Source organism: Sceloporus undulatus, chromosome 2 (assembly GCF_019175285.1).
Source record: "Sceloporus undulatus isolate JIND9_A2432 ecotype Alabama chromosome 2, SceUnd_v1.1, whole genome shotgun sequence".
Lineage (NCBI taxonomy): Eukaryota > Metazoa > Chordata > Lepidosauria > Squamata > Phrynosomatidae > Sceloporus > Sceloporus undulatus.
In genome coordinates, this window is record NC_056523.1 from 185,483,281 (window position 1) to 185,500,869 (window position 17,589).

General features: G+C 43.1%; 1 protein-coding gene across 4 annotated transcripts in view; it reads right to left on the reverse strand.

Moving 5' to 3' along the window:
* LOC121924054 (complement factor properdin) overlaps positions 1-17,249 on the reverse strand; it is a 64,719-nt gene extending 47,470 nt beyond the window's left edge. For all 4 annotated transcript variants that reach the window (XM_042455124.1, XM_042455125.1, XM_042455123.1 and 1 more), the window contains exons 1-6: positions 17,109-17,249; positions 14,555-14,705; positions 13,043-13,209; positions 5,993-6,163; positions 3,843-4,040; positions 888-1,061 (exon numbers count right to left, since the gene is read on the reverse strand). In XM_042455124.1, coding sequence (XP_042311058.1) covers positions 888-1,061; positions 3,843-4,040; positions 5,993-6,163; positions 13,043-13,209; positions 14,555-14,705; positions 17,109-17,187 — 940 coding nt within the window. In that variant the 5' untranslated portion in view covers positions 17,188-17,249. The remainder of the gene's footprint in view (positions 1-887; positions 1,062-3,842; positions 4,041-5,992; positions 6,164-13,042; positions 13,210-14,554; positions 14,706-17,108) is intronic.
* Positions 17,250-17,589: the final 340 nt, after the last annotated feature.

A 17,589-nucleotide genomic window follows, 5' to 3' on the forward strand; every position in this document is an offset into this window, starting at 1 on the left:
ACAGTGGAGTAAAGCAAAGGCCACTTAAGAAGCTACTAAAAAGAAAATGGAGAATGTAACATTAACAACAAAAAATTATTTACTTTTGCTTAGTAACCTTAAATTACTTCCTAAAAGTAACTCTCCAAGCTCTGCAGAAATTTCACTTGTAGGATTATATAGCAGCTTTTGAAAAGTGAGGGAGAAGCATGGCATTGGTAAACCTGTATCCAGAATGGGAGCATATTCAAAATTAGTGCCCCACCTGCTGCATTTCCCCCTTTCAAATCCAATTGGCCAATTTAAGTACAGTTTCAAAAAGTGTCATCATAACATGTACTTTGACTGGAGCAGGAGAAGAGGAGAAAAAGAGAGAACCAGATATGGCTGACAATGGGAAGGATAGGAAATACTGACTGCACACCTACCTTAGCAGAAACCCTATGGCAGCACATATAATTCCTTACAAATAAAGTAAGAACAGAGTCTTTTCAGTGGCAGCACCCTCTCTGAGAAACGGTCTCACCAAAGAGACTCAGCTTGGGACTACTCAATAGTCTCATGGACAACAGTGGAAGAACTTTTCTTTCTCTCATCCTTTTAAAGTGTTTAGTGCTTCCTTATCTTGCACTTTTCTCATGCTGTTGGTTTTAATCTGGTTTACATGCTGAAATGATTGTTTCTCTGCTGCCAGTTTTATCTTCATTTTAGATTAGGATTCTTTGGCCACTATTTTATGGTATTATAATTGTATCTTTGTATTTTTAAGCAATTGTACTTCATCCAGAGAATTTTGCTGAGTGACTTTAAAATGGAAGTCTTCTTCTGTGCCTAGGCTGTAGATTTCTCCCACTACACTCCTGCCAATGCACAAATCATCTAACCCCCTTTAATTCATCCCTCCTCACCAGGGCAAGGCACCCCTGTGTTACAGATGTGATTGCGAGTGTCTTGCCCAGGGCAATGCCTTCCTCCGTATTTTGGTTCAGGGTTGTTACACTGGCGTTTCTCCACCACTCGGCCAACCCCGCAGGTCACTGAGCAGGGACTGGAAGGGGTCCAGCTGCCCCAGTTGCCATCCCCTGCAGGGAAATACAAAGGATAGAAGAGAAAAAAGAGAAGGTGTGTGAATAATGCAAGAACACTGGGTCAGTTCCCTGCTCAGCCAAAGAAACCCACTTGGTGACCTTGGGCAAGTCGCACACTCTCATCCCCATAAAAACCTGTGATTGGCTGCCATAAGTTGGAAATGACTTTAACGCACACAACAACAACAACAACAGCAACAGCAACCCTCATCAGCTCCCAGTCTGCTTGGCAAGGAGTAATGATGGGATCTGCAATTCAAATCAAAAGTTTGTACAGTGATATTTTAAAAGTACAGTGATGAGCTTTTGTTGTGGTAGCTCTGCTCCATTTTTGGTATTGGATAAAGAACTAGTTATAAGTAACATTATTTTTCAATATAAAAAGGATTAATAGAGTAGACCAAGGGACACGATTTGCATATTTTCTGGATCCTTCTACATTCTATCCCACAACTGTATAAATATGCCTTATAGCCTGTGGCTTTAAAATCACTCTGTACTGAATCTGAAAAAGTGGGCTTATATCCATGAAAGCTCACACTAAACTAAAATAAAAACCAGCCTTAAAGGTGCTGCCAGATTCCATTTGTTTTCCACTTACTCCTTTCCTCTTTTTTATGCTGCAAGAAACTAACACAATTATTTCTTTGAAAATGATTTTTCAACAATCACTTCCAATTTCTATTAGAACCTAAAGCTGTAACTAAGTACTTTCAAATGTAAGTTTCCAAGCTCTGTTAAAAATATCTGGAAGACACCAGTCAGTGGAATACTGTCCTTTGTTGTGTGGAACTGACCCTTTTAGGGATATGAGGAAAATTGAATTGGGAAATATCCAAAGTTAAATCCGTGCCAATTTTTGAATTGGCTAATGCAAGCAGAGCTAGCCCAAAACATTTTACTGTCTGAGATCAACTGTAGTCAAGTTATTTTGGTACATGAAGCAGAAAATCTCACTGTAAATGTTTTTAAAAGATAAAATAATGACAAACCAACCACCACAAATTTGTTGCCTTTTCACGATACCCAAAATCCGCAACCTAGTGCAGCAATTTCAGTTGGCTAAAAGATAGGGTTGACTGCTGGTTATAGAGCATCAAAGAGTCTCTGCTCTTTTCACTTTTGAGGAAATCATCTGGTTAGGGTCAGTCTATAGACAAAGTAGGGGATATTTTGTCCTGTAATGGAGTGGGATTCCCATGCCTCCAGCCCCAGGAATAACCTGGCCCCACTGTTAGCTCAGGCCCTCCATTCTGACAAGGGGCTGCTGTTTACACACACATCCTGCTATGCTCCTGGCACAATGGTGCCAAGTCAATCACCTCTGAGGTCAGAACAAGGTGCCCAGTGTTGATGCCATGGCTGTGTCCCTTGTTCTGACCTTAAAACTGTTGGAAGATTTCAGCATTCTGTCTCCCCCTCCTCAGATAGGTAGGATTTCTTGCATGGAATTTCTGCTGTCTCCCCTCGTTCAAACATCCCATTTGCTCCTACTGAATCATAGGGCAATAAATACCTTTGTATATTGGTAAACAAACCATGTGATTCAGTCACTTCCTTTTAGGAAGTTTTCTCCCTTGCTTCTACTGGTCCCCCATCTTTCTCCTCTTGATGGTGAAGATTTCTTCTCTTACCTGAACTATTCATTAGCTAGGTTAGGACATAGTATCTATGTATATATGGATTCGAGCCATTAGTAAACTTTTGTTTAAACTGCAAGCTACTTGTGTTGTTTTTGAGTAAGTCTCAGTTCTTAGAGAAGCATCATTAGGCAAGGATATGTTTCTGCTACTCTGCTGATTTAAAGCTAGACTCTAACAAGCTTGGCTTTTATTTTTATTTTTAATGTTTGAATTTTTCCTTAACAAAGGCTTAAGCCTTAGGCATCTTAAATTGCCCACAAGCACAAGTGACTCCATCACCACCACCACCACCACCACTATGACTACACCTGACGGCACAGTGGGACACATTTTAAACATCCACCAAACATCATAATGAAAGACTCCGGACCCTCTGAAAAGATGTGGAGCAAACAGGGACTTATTTTTACATCATTTTAAGAAGGGTATACCCCAGGTGCTGGATTTGCCAGATGGTGCTGAATTTGCCGGATGTCATCTGAACTGTTTGTGCCAGACTTGGGGATTGGGCCTCCTCACCAAGAGGATGGAGGAGACCAGTTTATTTCACCCATGCAGACAGAGCCTATGTTCCATGTGAAACTGCTTGCATGATTAAGCTCTCATATTAATAGAAATAATATCCTTTATATAGTCTGTCTCCTCTAGAAAATTAGTACTCAGAATGGTGGTCAATGGACCAGTGCTGGTCAAAAACCCGTCAACTCTTGGCCTGCAGCAAGTTCCCAGGAAAGCAAGCAATAGTAGTAGCCAACGGGCACAAATATGGTGTTGGTCCCTGACACACTGCTGGGGGGAGGGGGGACCCTGACAGTCCCTCACATCAGATAGTCACTCGTTCAGTGTAGTTAACCAGTCCTACTGTCTTCTCCTTCCTACTGCTGCCCCTCTCGTCCATATTGTGCATGGCTCCTCCTCCACTCTTCTTCATTCCCCTTCAACCTCCCCATCTCTGCTACAGCTGGCTTTAATTCTAGGGCCTGTGTTGTACTTATTGTGTGCCTTCAAGTCATATCTGACTTATAGCAACCCTAAGGCAAATAGCTTTGTGTAACCATGGGACATGGAAGAGCAAACAAGGCACTCACAAGTGGAAGGAAGCGATAGCAGTATAATGAGGTGGTGATCTTACGTGGACAGTAGGGCAGTCCCATGCAGTCTTGGTGGTCTCGGTCCCTTCCTTGGCATGGTGTGCCAGGCGGGCTCGTGGAAGGGGGAGGATTGTTGCACAGACGTCGCCGTTGCTGCCTGGGCTTTGGGCCTGAGCCTTCAGGGGTGCAGGTGGCAGGGCAGGCCTCCCAGTTCCCCCAGTTCCCCCAGTTTCCATGGGCTACAAAAGTAAAGATGGAGAAAAAGGTTAATGGAGAGGGGGCAGATGAGGATCAGGTCAGTAGTGGAAAGAGGCTAGATACAGCCAGAGGTTGAAAGAAAGCTATTTTTTAGGACTACAGCTCCCAGAATCCACCAGTTGCCATGCTGGTTAGAAGATTCTGGAAGTTGAAGGACAAAACTATTCCCAAGCTCTGGTGGAGCTCACCTCCATTATAAGTGCTTTCATTTGTCCTTGATTCAACCATTCCTTCTTTCTCTCTGCTCTCTCCACTGTTTTTTCCTTTTCCCTGGCCATGGCTCCCTCAATACATCTGTCCACCATCCTGTAATATATCCTCTTCCTCTTCTATCCACTCTTATTCCATTTCAGTCAACCATTTGTTCTCAGCAACTTTTTGAAATAAACATATTGAAAGCAGCATGACAGTTTACTATTTAATACTGCCCCCAAGTTGGTAACATAGCAGAGGGAAAGCAGCTGTTATATTTTTAAGGCACGCACCTTCAGGGATTAATATCACCAAATAATCAACCCCAGTTGGTGGCTAGAATCTTGTTGGGGAGTTACAAATGTATAACTCAGGCTGGTGCCATTATACAGAAATAATGCAGTTTGACACCACTTTAACTGTCATGACTCCATCCCATCGAATCTTGGAATTTGTAGTTTGTTGTGGCACCAGAGATCTCAGACAGAGAAAGTTAAATAGCTCACAAAACTGCAGCTCCCAAAATTCCATAGCATGGCAGTTTCAGGACCTCTACAGATAGGCAGCTCAACACCACCTCTTTGAGGCTCGGATGGAAGCTGACGCTGCGGCCCCTGGCAGGAGCAAAAATTTCCCACTTCTTTTTGCATCCCAGAAGGGGTGTCACAGGCGCACTTGTTTGGGTGCTGCGCTCGAGGGCACACACCATCTGGACAGGCGAGCACATTGATGGTGCCCTGACAAAGAAAGTAGGGCTTGGAGTGTGTGGAGCTCCACCCTACTTCAACACTACCGCGTATGCAGGCCAGCACAAAGTGCCGGTCTGTATTACCCCTAAATGTTGTCAAACTGTATTAATTCTGCAGTGTAGATGCAGCCCTAGAGTTATGCATTCGTAACTACATGGTACCTAGTTTAGGGGGGATACACAGACACAGTGAAAGTCCCCCAATCCTCACTTACCAGGCAGCAGCTGATGTGATCGACAGTGGCCCATTTTCTAGCTGTCCAATGTTCCTGCCTCCCCTTGCATGAGCAATCTCTAGTGCGAGAGGCGAATTGCATTAAAGCCCCCACTTCTGCCTGTCACAATGCAGATCACTTATGGGAGGGCATGGGATCATCAGTCAGCTGCTTCCCAAATAACAAGAGAACAGATCCCTGTCGAGCACAGAGCTGCTTCCCAGTAAGTGAAGATTGGGGGGATCAGTCCAGGAGTCACTGCATACCACATAACAATGGTGGTTATACATTCATAACTACCCAACAGCATTCTGGTAGTAGTTATTCATCTACTCCACAGGTGGGAGAACGTGTGACCCTCTAGATGTTGTTAGACTTTCACTCTCACCAGCCCTTGCCAGCATAGCCAGCCCCAGGGGCTCATGAAAGAAACAATCCAACAAAACATATGAAAAATCATGATTTATTTACCTCTCACCTTCCTAATAGCTTGTGGTATGTGCCGTGTTCCAAATCGGCCCTTATATACCTCCCCTTCTCTTCTTCCTCTATTCCAATTTTGCCAGTCACCTCAATCCAGCCATTTCCCCATCATGCCACAGTTTAACTCAGCACTTTGCAAAGTTTAGGGAAACTCCTCTTTTGGGACTACTCTTCTCAGAACTCCATTGACCATGCTGTAAGGGTCTTATGGGAGTCAGGCCCACTTTAAAAAAGGAGGGGGAGAAACCCTTTACTTAGCGTTGCTTCGAATATTCCTTTGATAGCCAAAACTTACTTGGGCAGTTTTGCTGGGTGTCACAGGGTCGCCTTTCCTCTGTGCTCCCTTGACAGGTGCCCCCACACACTGGAGGTGGGTTGGTGCAGGTCCGCCGCCTGATCTCGAACCCTCTGAGACAGGTCACAGAGCAAGAACTCCATGCACTCCATGCTGACCAGCCTCCATCCACTGCGTGGGAAATAAAAATTGACATCCAAAGAATAAGCCTATAGGGATAGTGGTTGTTGTTGTTGTTGTTGTTGTTTTATTATATTCATCTATATCCTGCCTTTCTCCCAATATAGGTTGAGTCTCCCTTATCCAAAATGTTTGGGACTAGAAGTGTTTTGGATATTTTCAGATTTTGGAATATTTGCATATAGTAAATATAATTACATATCTTGGAGATGGGACCCAGGTCTGAACATGAAATTCATTTTTATGTTTCGTATACATCTTAGAACCACTGTGGTATAGTGGTTTGGGCATTGGATTATGACTCTAGAGATCAGGGTTCAATTCCTTTCTCAGCCATGGAAACCCGCTTGGGCAGGTCACACACTCTCGGCCCCAGAAAATCTCTGCTTTAGGATCTCCATAAGTTGGAAATGATTTGAAGGTACACAGGGACGTAGCTAGGATTTTAGGAAGGGGGGGGGGGGGGCACACTAAGTGCCATCATTATAATGGGGCTTGAGTGCGGCGGCGCAGCAGCACACACCATTCATTTTTCTAATGGAAGGGGGGGTCCGGACCCCCAGAACCCCCCCTTGACTACGTCCCTGAGGTACACAGCAACAACATGCACCTAATAGGTAATACACATAGCCTAAAGGTAATTTTATACATAATATTTTTAGTGATTTGGTGCATGAAATAACGTTTGCGTATATTGAACCATCAGAAAGCAGAAGTGTCACTATCTTAACCAGCCATGTGGGTAATTTTGGATTTTGGAGTATTTTGGATGTCAGAATTCTGGATAAGGGAGATTCAACTAGTAACGAAACTCAAGGCTAACAACCTATTTAAAAAATACATCAACTACAAACTATACAAAAGCATAAATGAGGTATAAATATAAGATTTAAAAAGCAATTAAACAATTTATAAAGTTAAAACATGATTAGACATCTATATGATATATATATATATATATATATATATATATATATATATAATTTATTGCTTAGTCCAAAGACCACTGCAAACAAAGCATCAAAGCTTTCATAATATTGCAAGATCATAATTAAAATTTAAAAAAGCATCTGCCTAAGCATAAAGTAAATAACTAATGTTATAAAACAGGCCATATTGCTGTTACAAAGAAAGAATAATAATTAACCTTTGGTGTCATAACAAAAGCATTTTATACACTCATATCTTCAGGTTTCTATGACAATTAACCAAGATGGTCTCCAAGAGCTTTTCTTTACATTTGGCCGCCTTCGCCACAAATGCAGCAGCTCTCTGAATCATATAGTGATATGTTGATTTTAACAACAAAAAAAGTTTCTCTTTCATACCCCAGTATTTCATTTTCTTTAGGAATGGCCCTAAATAACTTTCAAATATATAATGAGCCAAATCCTCCAGAGCTAGTTTTCCACAGAAAACAAGGCTTATTTTAAATTGGGATACCATACAATCTTCTCCATCATGTCCATTTGTTTAAAATGTAAGTGTTGTAAAAGGGCTTCACATGATACCATTGGCCAGGATCGTGCCAGATATTTCTCACATGTATGTTCACATTTCACATTGGCTAATCATTGCACTGTTCCTATAGTTGTTAGGGAGAGCCAGTGTGATGTAGTGGTTTAAGCTTTGGACTAGGACACTGGAAGATGAGGGTTCGAATGCCAGTTCAGCCATGGAACCCCACTGGGTGACCTTGAACAAATCATACTCTCTCAGCCTCAAAGGAAGGCAATGGCAAACCCCCTCTGAAGAAACTTGCCAAGCAAATTCAATGATAGGTTTGACATTATAGGGTTGCCTTAAGTCAGAAGCAACTTGAAGGCACACAACAACAACAACAACAACAACAACAACACCAACAACAACAACTAGTTAGGGCAGTTGTGGATGACACTGGATATTCTTTGTTTAAAGATCTTTTTAGTAGCAATCATCCTTGGATTCAGTACCTGAACAGAGAATCCAAAGTTTGGTAATAATTTTAAAAGTTTTCTGGCACCACAGTCTTTCCTTGGGGAGTATCCTCTGTTCCTCTAGGCAAATCTTAGGAAGACTCTCTTCCATTAAGTTATGTATTCTGCACCAAAGGTTTACCATTAAAAACATTAAAATTCATTAAAATACTAATTGGGCCCTTAGTTTCTACTGAGGTTTAGTTCCAGAACCCTCTGTGTATACTAAAATTGGTGGATGCTCAGGTTTTATTAAATACAGTGGCATGGTGAAACAGTGTGCCTTATATAAAATGGCAAAATTCAGGTTTGTTTTTTGGAATTTAATTTTTTTAAAATATTTTCAAGCCAAGGATGGTTAAATCCATGGGTAGAGAATCTATGGATATGGAGGACTGACTTTATATACAAACCTTAAAAACAGCACTGGACAGCAGTCAACGCCTAACCCCCATCTGGTTGTAAAAATCTGACGGCATAAAAATGGTTTCAACTGTAGATTCCCCTAACTCAACAATGAATTGTTCAACACCCTGTCAGGAGGAATCCCAAACCGGAAGGTGCCATTTCCTTATGGGAAGGGTTCTGAAGAACCTCCTGAAGAGGAAGTGAAAGTGAAAAAAAGATCGGATTTCACGTGGGGGGAAATAAAGATGCTTTTGTTCACCATCAGGCTGTGGTTCAGATTGGCATCCTTGCTCCGCCCAAGGCCATGCATGACAGGCAGAGCTTGGAACGACCAGCATGGACAGCACTTTGGCAGAGAAGGCAGATTTGAGGGGCAAGGAATTTGACAGCTTGCTGAGAGACCAACAGTTCAGAGGAATTTTTTAATGCTGGTTCTGTAGAGAAAGTATTGTTATATGTATAATCCAGGACAATTTGGTGTCTGGCCTACAACTAGCCATGGAGAGGTGTTCTGGGAGTTGTAATTCTAAAGAGAATACCCTCCAACTGTCCCAGTCTGGTAGGGCAGTCTCACTTAATCTTTTGTCATATGACATTTTTAGATAAAAATGTCCCAGTTTCTCCTCCTTCCATTTTCCACCTTTGTCCCCACTTTACATAAATAGCTGCAAACTGAGTCCAAAATGCAAAAGTAGTGTCTTAAGTAACTGGGAGGAAGAAGAGGAGGGGGCAGAATCATGTAGCCCTCCATATATTGTTGAACTGAAATCCGGTGCCCTCCAACTGTACTGATTTTGCAAGGAGAGTGCTGATTAATCCTCTGCTGACCCACCTTTCCAGCAGCCTTTAAAATGTCCCCGTTTCCCTTTCCTCCTCCCACTTTCCCCCTTTGTCCTCAGATTACTTCAGTGGCTGCAAACTGAGTTCAAAGTGCAAAAGCACTTTGCACTTAGTTAACTCTGCAGTGGGAAGAGGAGGGGACAGAATCTAAGCCTTCCCAGTAAGCCCAAGCAAAGGAAACTGCTGCATCTTCTTCTAGCTTGTGTGTTCTTTCTCATTAACAGCTTCTTTCAGCTTGTCCATAATCTGATGTTGCTTGGCGACACATGTCCTGGTTTTCATCTGTGAACTGTTGGAGGGCATGAAAAAGCAACATTTCCACTTTCTGCTGTAACAAGACATACTACAGTCCCTCCTCTGTAAAACCAGTATTAAGGGAATGTTCTGAACTACTGGCCATGGTCAGGCCCCTAAAATCCTTCTCCAAAACCCCATTTTCTCTGCATAAATGATCTTCATGCTTGGGGCTAATAACTACCTGCAAAAACACACCAGAACTTAATGTCCAAGTTTTCATGTGACACCCAGAAATATGGACTCTGTGTCTATCTGTACACCTGTTTCAATCCTGGTGGCAGCTGGTGGCTTCCATGTCAGTGGGTTGTGGAATCCACCCTGGATTTTAGTCCAGACTGTAAAGGAGCTATCCAAGATGTTGACCTTGGATAGTTCCTTAAAATGTCACACTAAAAACCAGAACGGCTTCATTACCCCCATTGAAATGGCTGCCACCATCTGCCACTCATCGCACACTCATCTGAGGAGGATCAGTCATCTTAGTTTCTCTAATCAGCCAGCAGTATTAGCCCATAATATTATGATCAAATGAATATGTCTAGATATAGCCCGGCTTTACAAAATACAAACATCTTTCATCAAAAGAGAGAGCGGGAGGAAAGAAAATGCCAGAGCTATTTACTGAAGATGAAGCCTAAAGATTTAGCTCATCCATTCAAAAGACAGAGAGCCGGAACTATTAGGGGAGATGAAAGCTGGAGATTCTGCTCATATATTTAAATTGAAATAATGTGGATTAGAGTGGCACAGGGAGGCGGATGTTAGGGGTTTGAATGGTTACAAATATCCACTCATTGGAAATGAGACATCATCTCAGTTATACATGCAAATAGAGTAACCACCACCATGAACAGAGAAAGTGAACATTTATGTTGGAGGGAGATGCCCAAATGATGAACTAGATCTAGCTCCTGGCTCAGCTTTTAACTTGGAGCTTCTGCCTGTTTTCTTCCTATTACCACCACTGCCCCATGCCTTTTCTCTGCGGCTTTCATTGGCTGTTTAGCTGGAGTGGGCAACTTCAATGAGCCTAGGGATGAATTTTCTGACCAGGGACTCTTCAGGGGACATGCAACTGGGCAGTAATGCCAAAACTGAGTTGACAGTGTAAAAGCAATTAACTCAGCAGGGAAGAGGAGAGGAAGGGCAGAATCTTGCCCTTCCCAAAAGGCTTGGGCAAAAGCAAACTGCTGCAGCCTCCCTTGACTTGTCAGTTCTTCCTCATTAATAAGGCTTGCCATCTTGACCATGCTCTGGTGTTGTGTGGCCACATGGGTCCCTGTTTTTATCTGTAAAATGTTGGAGGGTATGACTCTAGTCAAGTCACATTGGTCTAGTATTTCATAGGTTGAATACATTCATTGAGAGCTTAGAAGAATCTTTGACTTCCCTGTCGCTGGTGAAGCACAGCTTATCCAGCCATCTGTTAAAATTCTGCCTGTTGTTGTTGCATGCCTACAAATGGTTTCCAGTTTAAGGCAACCATGAGGGAAGCTTATCATGGGGTTTTCTCAGGAAGATTTGAGAGGAAGGTTGCCATTGCCTTCCTCCGAGGCTGACAGATTGTGACTTGCCAGGGTCACCAACTAGATTTCAGTAGCTGACTGGGGATTTGAACCCTGGACTCCCAGAGTTCTAGTCTGACATTCAAACCATGACACAATGCTGACTTTCATCTACTGGCCAGGAAAAAAGCCATTGATCTCCATGGCCAGTATCCATTGAGGTACTTCCACTGAAGGGAGATATTTTGGGAAAGAAACAGGATATAAATAAATGCATAATCTACAGCTGGCTATGCAGTAAGATTGTTTGGGACTTGAAACTTAAATCAACAGAACAGAATCTGCATGCCTCCCGACAAGATTGAGAAACTGGACATATTTAACTTAAGTAAACCACAAATTTGGATTTAGATGTGCCGCAAAGAAAGTATTCATATAAGATAGCAACATATATATATATATATATATATATATATATATATATATCATCCTACCAATGCTCAGTTATGGGTGACCTTTCTTTCTTCTTAAAAGTACCATACATATTTGACTATAAATTGAACTGATGTATAAGTTGAGGGCAGGTTTTGGGGCCAAAATTATAGATTTTGACATGACATGTGGATAAGTCAAAGGTAAATCTTAGCAGTATGTAACAAAGGATGTAAAAGCTGAAGTAAAGGAAAATGATGCTAAAGATCTTTAAAAGTTCTGACAAGCACAACTATTTGTGCTCACCCTAAAGACTGGATGGATGAGATAGTAGGTGGGGTTGATACTTCTTTTAGGTGGTCTGAGAAGAGATTAAGCTCTCACTTTTCACCAGGGCATGGTTCCTTTTTTTATATAAGAATTAAAGTGCAGTACTTGCATTGACCTGTGGATAAGTCAACTCCAGTTTTTTGAGTCAGTTTTTGACTAACATTTCTAGACTTATACATGAGTAAATACAGTAATCTTCCAAGCTCTTGAAAAAAGACACTTGTGGATGGTGCCAATTGGCTAATGCCTTCAATGTCAAAGAGACACCTTTCTTTCTTTATGAACATATAAAGCAACATATAATTGGCCCACCATATCCACAGATTCCTTATCCATGGATTCAGCCCTCCATGGCTTTCACCATATTCAAATAAAATATAAATTCCCAAAAATAAGCCTTGATTTTGCTATTTTATATAAGGGACACTATTTTACTATGGAATTGCATTTAATAAGATTTGAGCATCCACAGATTTTGATATCCATGCGGGTCCTGGAACCAAACCCTAGTGTAAGGGTCGGCAACCTACGGCCCACGGGCCGGATCCAGCCCGGTGAGGCCTTGGGACCGGCCCCAGCCCGGTCCTGCTGCCGATTGCCGCCCCGTCGCAGCTTCCACGCTGCTCCGGGCGCCATTTTGAGTTCGGCCCCTCAGGTGTCTGAGGGACAGCAACCCGGCCCCCGGCTCAAAAAGGTTGTCTACCCCTGCCTAGTGGATACCAAGAGCCCACTGTATGTGCTGCTTTAGAGCAGTGGAAATAAAACAGAAAAATGGACAGTCCACTTAAAGAAGGAGTGTGAAGGATAGACCCAGATCTTGAGAAAGTTACTTTTTGTTTTGAAGCTCCAGTACCCTGGAAGCTAATCTAGAACTCAGCTTGATAGAATGCATTTCTGCCAGGCATACCCAGATGTCCAAAAAAAGAAGCCAGGCTTCTACCAAATGTAAATAAATCAGTGGGGTTTCAGTGCAGAGCTTTGGAATTGGTGCTATTTTGTTAACCACAATGCCCAGCCAACTGGCTCTGACTTCAGTGTTACACCTGGCTTCCTTCCAGAAGCAAAGAACCAGGCACAAAGTAGCACAGCATGGCTGCTCTCACCAGGACAACAGTCCCTCAGGCTGCAAGACTTCCGTTCCCGCTCCCGTGAGCCCTCTAGACAAGTGCCCTTGTTCTGTCCGTAGCAGGTCCGTCTGCGTTGCTGGACCCCTTCTGTGCAAGAAACAGAGCAGGAACTCCATGCAGACCATTCACTCCACTTCGCTGAGCTGTGAAAATATGTGATGGAGGGAAAGAATGGTCAAAGGAGGAGTGGAGGAGGACGTGGGGCTTCCCCACTTGAAGCCATCATAAATCCACCCAAGATTTCCATGCCATAGCAGAAACTCTCCACCAGGAAAGATTAAAAGGTCCTCCAGACTTTGCAAAAGTCTGCTGTTGGGAAGGTGTAGCTGTACCCCAGAGCCATGGGTGCTCGACAAAGCCTGCATCTACACTGCAGCATTCATGCAGTTTGACTCCACTTTAACTGCCATGACTTAATGCTATGGAATTGTAGGATTCATAATTTTCTGATATATTTAGCTGCACTGTCAGAGAGCTCTGGTGCCACAACAAACTACAAATCCCAGAATTGCATCGCATTGAGCCATGGCATTTAAAATAGTTTCAAGCTGCATTAATTCTTTAGCAGAGAAGGCAGGACCTTGGCAAGGTAGAAGGCAGTTGGAAAAGAGGAAGACTGCATTCCAGATGGATAGACTCATGGAAGGAAGCCATGGCTATTCTCAAGGGTCATTCACATTTACTTTTTTAAACAAAGAGATTCACATCTCTGTGCTGATTCAGAACCAATTCATAATCAGTTCGATGTTCTCACTACATTTACTGTGATTGAATCTCTCTGTGCCATTTTAACCCTGTTGCCATTCACATTTGCCACCATATCAATTTAAAATGGAGGCACCTCAATTCCGGGAACAATGCGATATGATCCAAATCGATTCAGTAGTGTCGTCACACTGCTGAAGATGTGGGTCATTGAAGCTCTTTAAAAAAGGACAGCTAAGGGGTTGGGTGCCAAATGTACCAGTTTAAGTGCGCTTTTCAGTCACACACACACACAAACCTGCACCGAGAGCAGTCGGGGCTAGTGTTAACTTCATGGAAATAAACCGGTTTCACATCAGTTTATTTCTGTAGTGTGGATGGGGCCCAGGTCTACAAGATATTAGCAAGGCTGTTGATGACAGGGTGACTTTGGGATCTTTCATTCATAGGCTCGCCATAAGTCTGACAGCAGGTAACAACAAATAGCAGGCAAGAGTCAGATTCATTCTTGAGTGTACAGTAGTGGTGGTGCAGCTAAGTTGCATCCACACTGCAGAAATGATTCAGTTTGACACCACTTTAACTACCATGGTTCTATGCTATGAAATTCTGGGATTTGTAATTTTGTGAGATATTTAGCCTTCTCTGTCAGAGAGCTCTGGTGTCACAACAAATTACTAATCCCAGGATTCTATAGGGTGGAGCCATGACAGTTAAAGCAGTGTCAACCTGTATTAATTCTCCAGTGTGGCAGCAGCCCTCATGTGCCTGTGCTTAGCTCACCGGCAGGCCCGGCAGGGTGCACCTTCACCCTCCTGGAACGCATACGCATGATTCAGGCAGCAGTCTTGCACGGCTACTCCATCACCAAGTAGGCTTCGGCAGGATCCTGTGGCCTCATCAAAGACTTCATAGCAATGGACGTCCTGGGCCTCTGAAAAAAAGCATGAGCAGCTAAAACAAAACCACAAGCACAAGAGGAGTCCCTTTCTGAATGCATTCTGATTACAGGTTTATACACAAGGAAAAGCATGTTTGTGTGTGAGTGTGACATAGTGGTTAGAGAGCTGTACAAATGAATTGGGAGATCCAGGTTCAGCTCTCCTACCCAACATGAAACTTACTGCATGACTTTGAGCAAATCTCTCTCCCTCAATCTGACCTACCTTACATGATTTTTGGTATGAGGATAAATACAGAGGAGGGTGTGGAAACTTGGAGGTCCAGATTCAAGTCCTTACCAAGCCATAGATCCCTCTCTCTCTCTCTCTCTCTCTCTCTCTCTCAGTCTGTTCTACCTCACAAGATTGTTGTTGTGAAGCTAAAATACAGAAGAAAATTGTAATTATACAAGGAGACTAGATTGGCCTTTACCAAGAGCAGGGACATTTTAGCAGCCTCAATCCTAAGGGACTAATTTGCAAGCAATGTTTAATCTCTGTTCTTTCTTTTTGTACAGTCTGTTGCATTATCTCTCTTTGAAGAGAAAAGTTGTTTGCCTCTGTGTGTGTGTGTGTGTGTGTGTGTGTGTGTGTAAGTGAGTGTGTGCTATTTTCCCTATTCTGTACACAAAAATGCTCCATCCATGCACTAGAGGGACATACCCACTAGGCTTGGATAAACATTAGTATTTGTAAGTTCCAATATTTAAGGGGTAACCTTAAATCCTGACTTCCCCAAAACTTGGGCTCAGCAGCCCAAGAAAGTTGCCAGAGTATTTGGATGGTAGTAGAGGAATGGAGTCTCCTGAAAATGAGCACTCCACACAGCAACATTTTCTTGCACACCCTACTTTCTGTATTACAGTTGTTTTCTTATTTCTTCTAATTTTGTAAACCATTGTGACATAGGGTGCATCTACACTGTAGAAATAATGCAGTTTGACACTGCTTTAAGCTCTTGCTTATGAAATCCTGGGATCTGTAGGTTTACAAGTTCTTTAGCCTTCTCTGCCAAAGAGTGCCGGTGCCTCCCAAAACTACAAATCCCAGGATTCTGTAAGATGAAGACATGGCAGTTAAAGTGGGGTCAAATCCGCATTATTTCTACAGTGTAGATGCACCAAGTGTAATTCACCTATTAGTTGCCTTAACATCCCTCCTTTCTTCCAATGAACCAAGGTGGTGTATATGGTTCTCCTCCTCCTCTATCTTGCAAAGTTGGCTTTCCTATGAAATACTGACCAGTCCAAAGTCACCCAGTAAGTTTCATGGCTGAGTGAAGACTTCAACTTGGATTTTCCAAGTCCCAGATCAACACTCTAATAACTACAAGCACATTGGGTCTCTTGAATTATACAGATAATGACATATAACTGCTGGAAATAAATGTCCCTCATTATAAGGGGTCACTCTACATTGGCCTTCCCTGACAGCAGAAAGCCTCTTCTGAAAAGACATCAGAGTCCATGCTCTCCTAATGGGCAAATTAGCAAGAAGCAATAAATAAGTTCCCTAGCCGTGAGAATCTTTGATCATATAATCAGTGACCTTCACGTTCTTTAGCTCTGGCATCTCAGACTGCATGCAAATACCTTTCACTCTGGATATCTTTAAGCCGCACAGTCACTCCGGCAGTTCTGCATCACAATCCCACAAGCTTCCTAGCAAGCTCTACACATAACCTAAATATATCACCCTCCCACTCCCACTTCCCCCATGAGGCTCTATGCTTATCATTGGCAAGTTATGGGAGAGGTTCGACAAGAAAAGCATTTCCTGTCCTCTGCTCTGGGGTGAAGACAACACTCACGACACACTGTTGTGCAGCTCTTACAAACCACAGCAACCCTGTGGAAATAAAAAAGTGGCAGTGCAATCCACCGGGTTATGGAAGTTATCATCCTGTTTCTTGAAGAGCTGCCAGGCCACAGAAAACAAGCTCACCACCATTTTCCCTGCAAGGAGTGGGACTTTTGTTGCCTTAATTTCTGCCTCTGCTAAAGGCAAAAGAGCAACCTCAAAGAAAATCGTGGCAATCCCAGTTATCACACATACCTGTCTCTTCCCATTCCTTGCCACCCCAAAAACGCCCAAAGAAAAAGGTGGTGATCCCGCTTATCCCACTTACCTCTCTCTTCCCTTTACCTTTCTCTACAAAAGACAGAAGAACAATCCCAAAGAAAAAAGGTGGCAATTCCATTTATCCCACATGCCTCTCTCTTCCTTTTACCTGAAACCCCAAAGAAAACGGTGTCCATTCCACTCATTACACATTCCACCCTCTTCCCTTTACATGCCTCTGCGAAAGGCAGAAGTCAACCCCAATGAAAAAGGTGGCAATTCCGTTTACTACACAAACTTCCCTCTTCTTCCAGATACCCCCTTCTTCCCTTTACCTGCAGGAGCCTCCAGACCCCCAAAGCCCCAGAACACCACCAGGAAGAGGGGGAATGGGTTCATCCAAGGGATCCCCATGGTTGCCTCTGGAGCAAATGGAGGGGACTGGGCAGAAATGGTTAAGCATGGGAAGGCTTTGAAGAAAAGGGCCAAGGGGGAAGTCCCAGGTCAGCCCCTCTGTTGGGTGACTCAGCTTTCATGGGTGGGGCGTCCCTGGGTTTTCCAGCTTCCCTTTTGGTGTGCAGCTCTACCTACTGGAAACTGCAAAGTTTCACATAGTCAGGAACTAAAGGCTTGCAGAGTTAAAGGAGGGCTTGCAGTGACAAGGAGAAAACGTGCTAAAAAAAGATCTTCCACCTGCAGAAAAGCCCAGTCAGATATCCCCGTGCACAACATTGGGAGAAAACCAAACATCCAAAGCCATGTGTGTTCTCCTCTTTGGCCTGTTACAGACTGCCAAAATAAAGCTGTGTTGGGTCT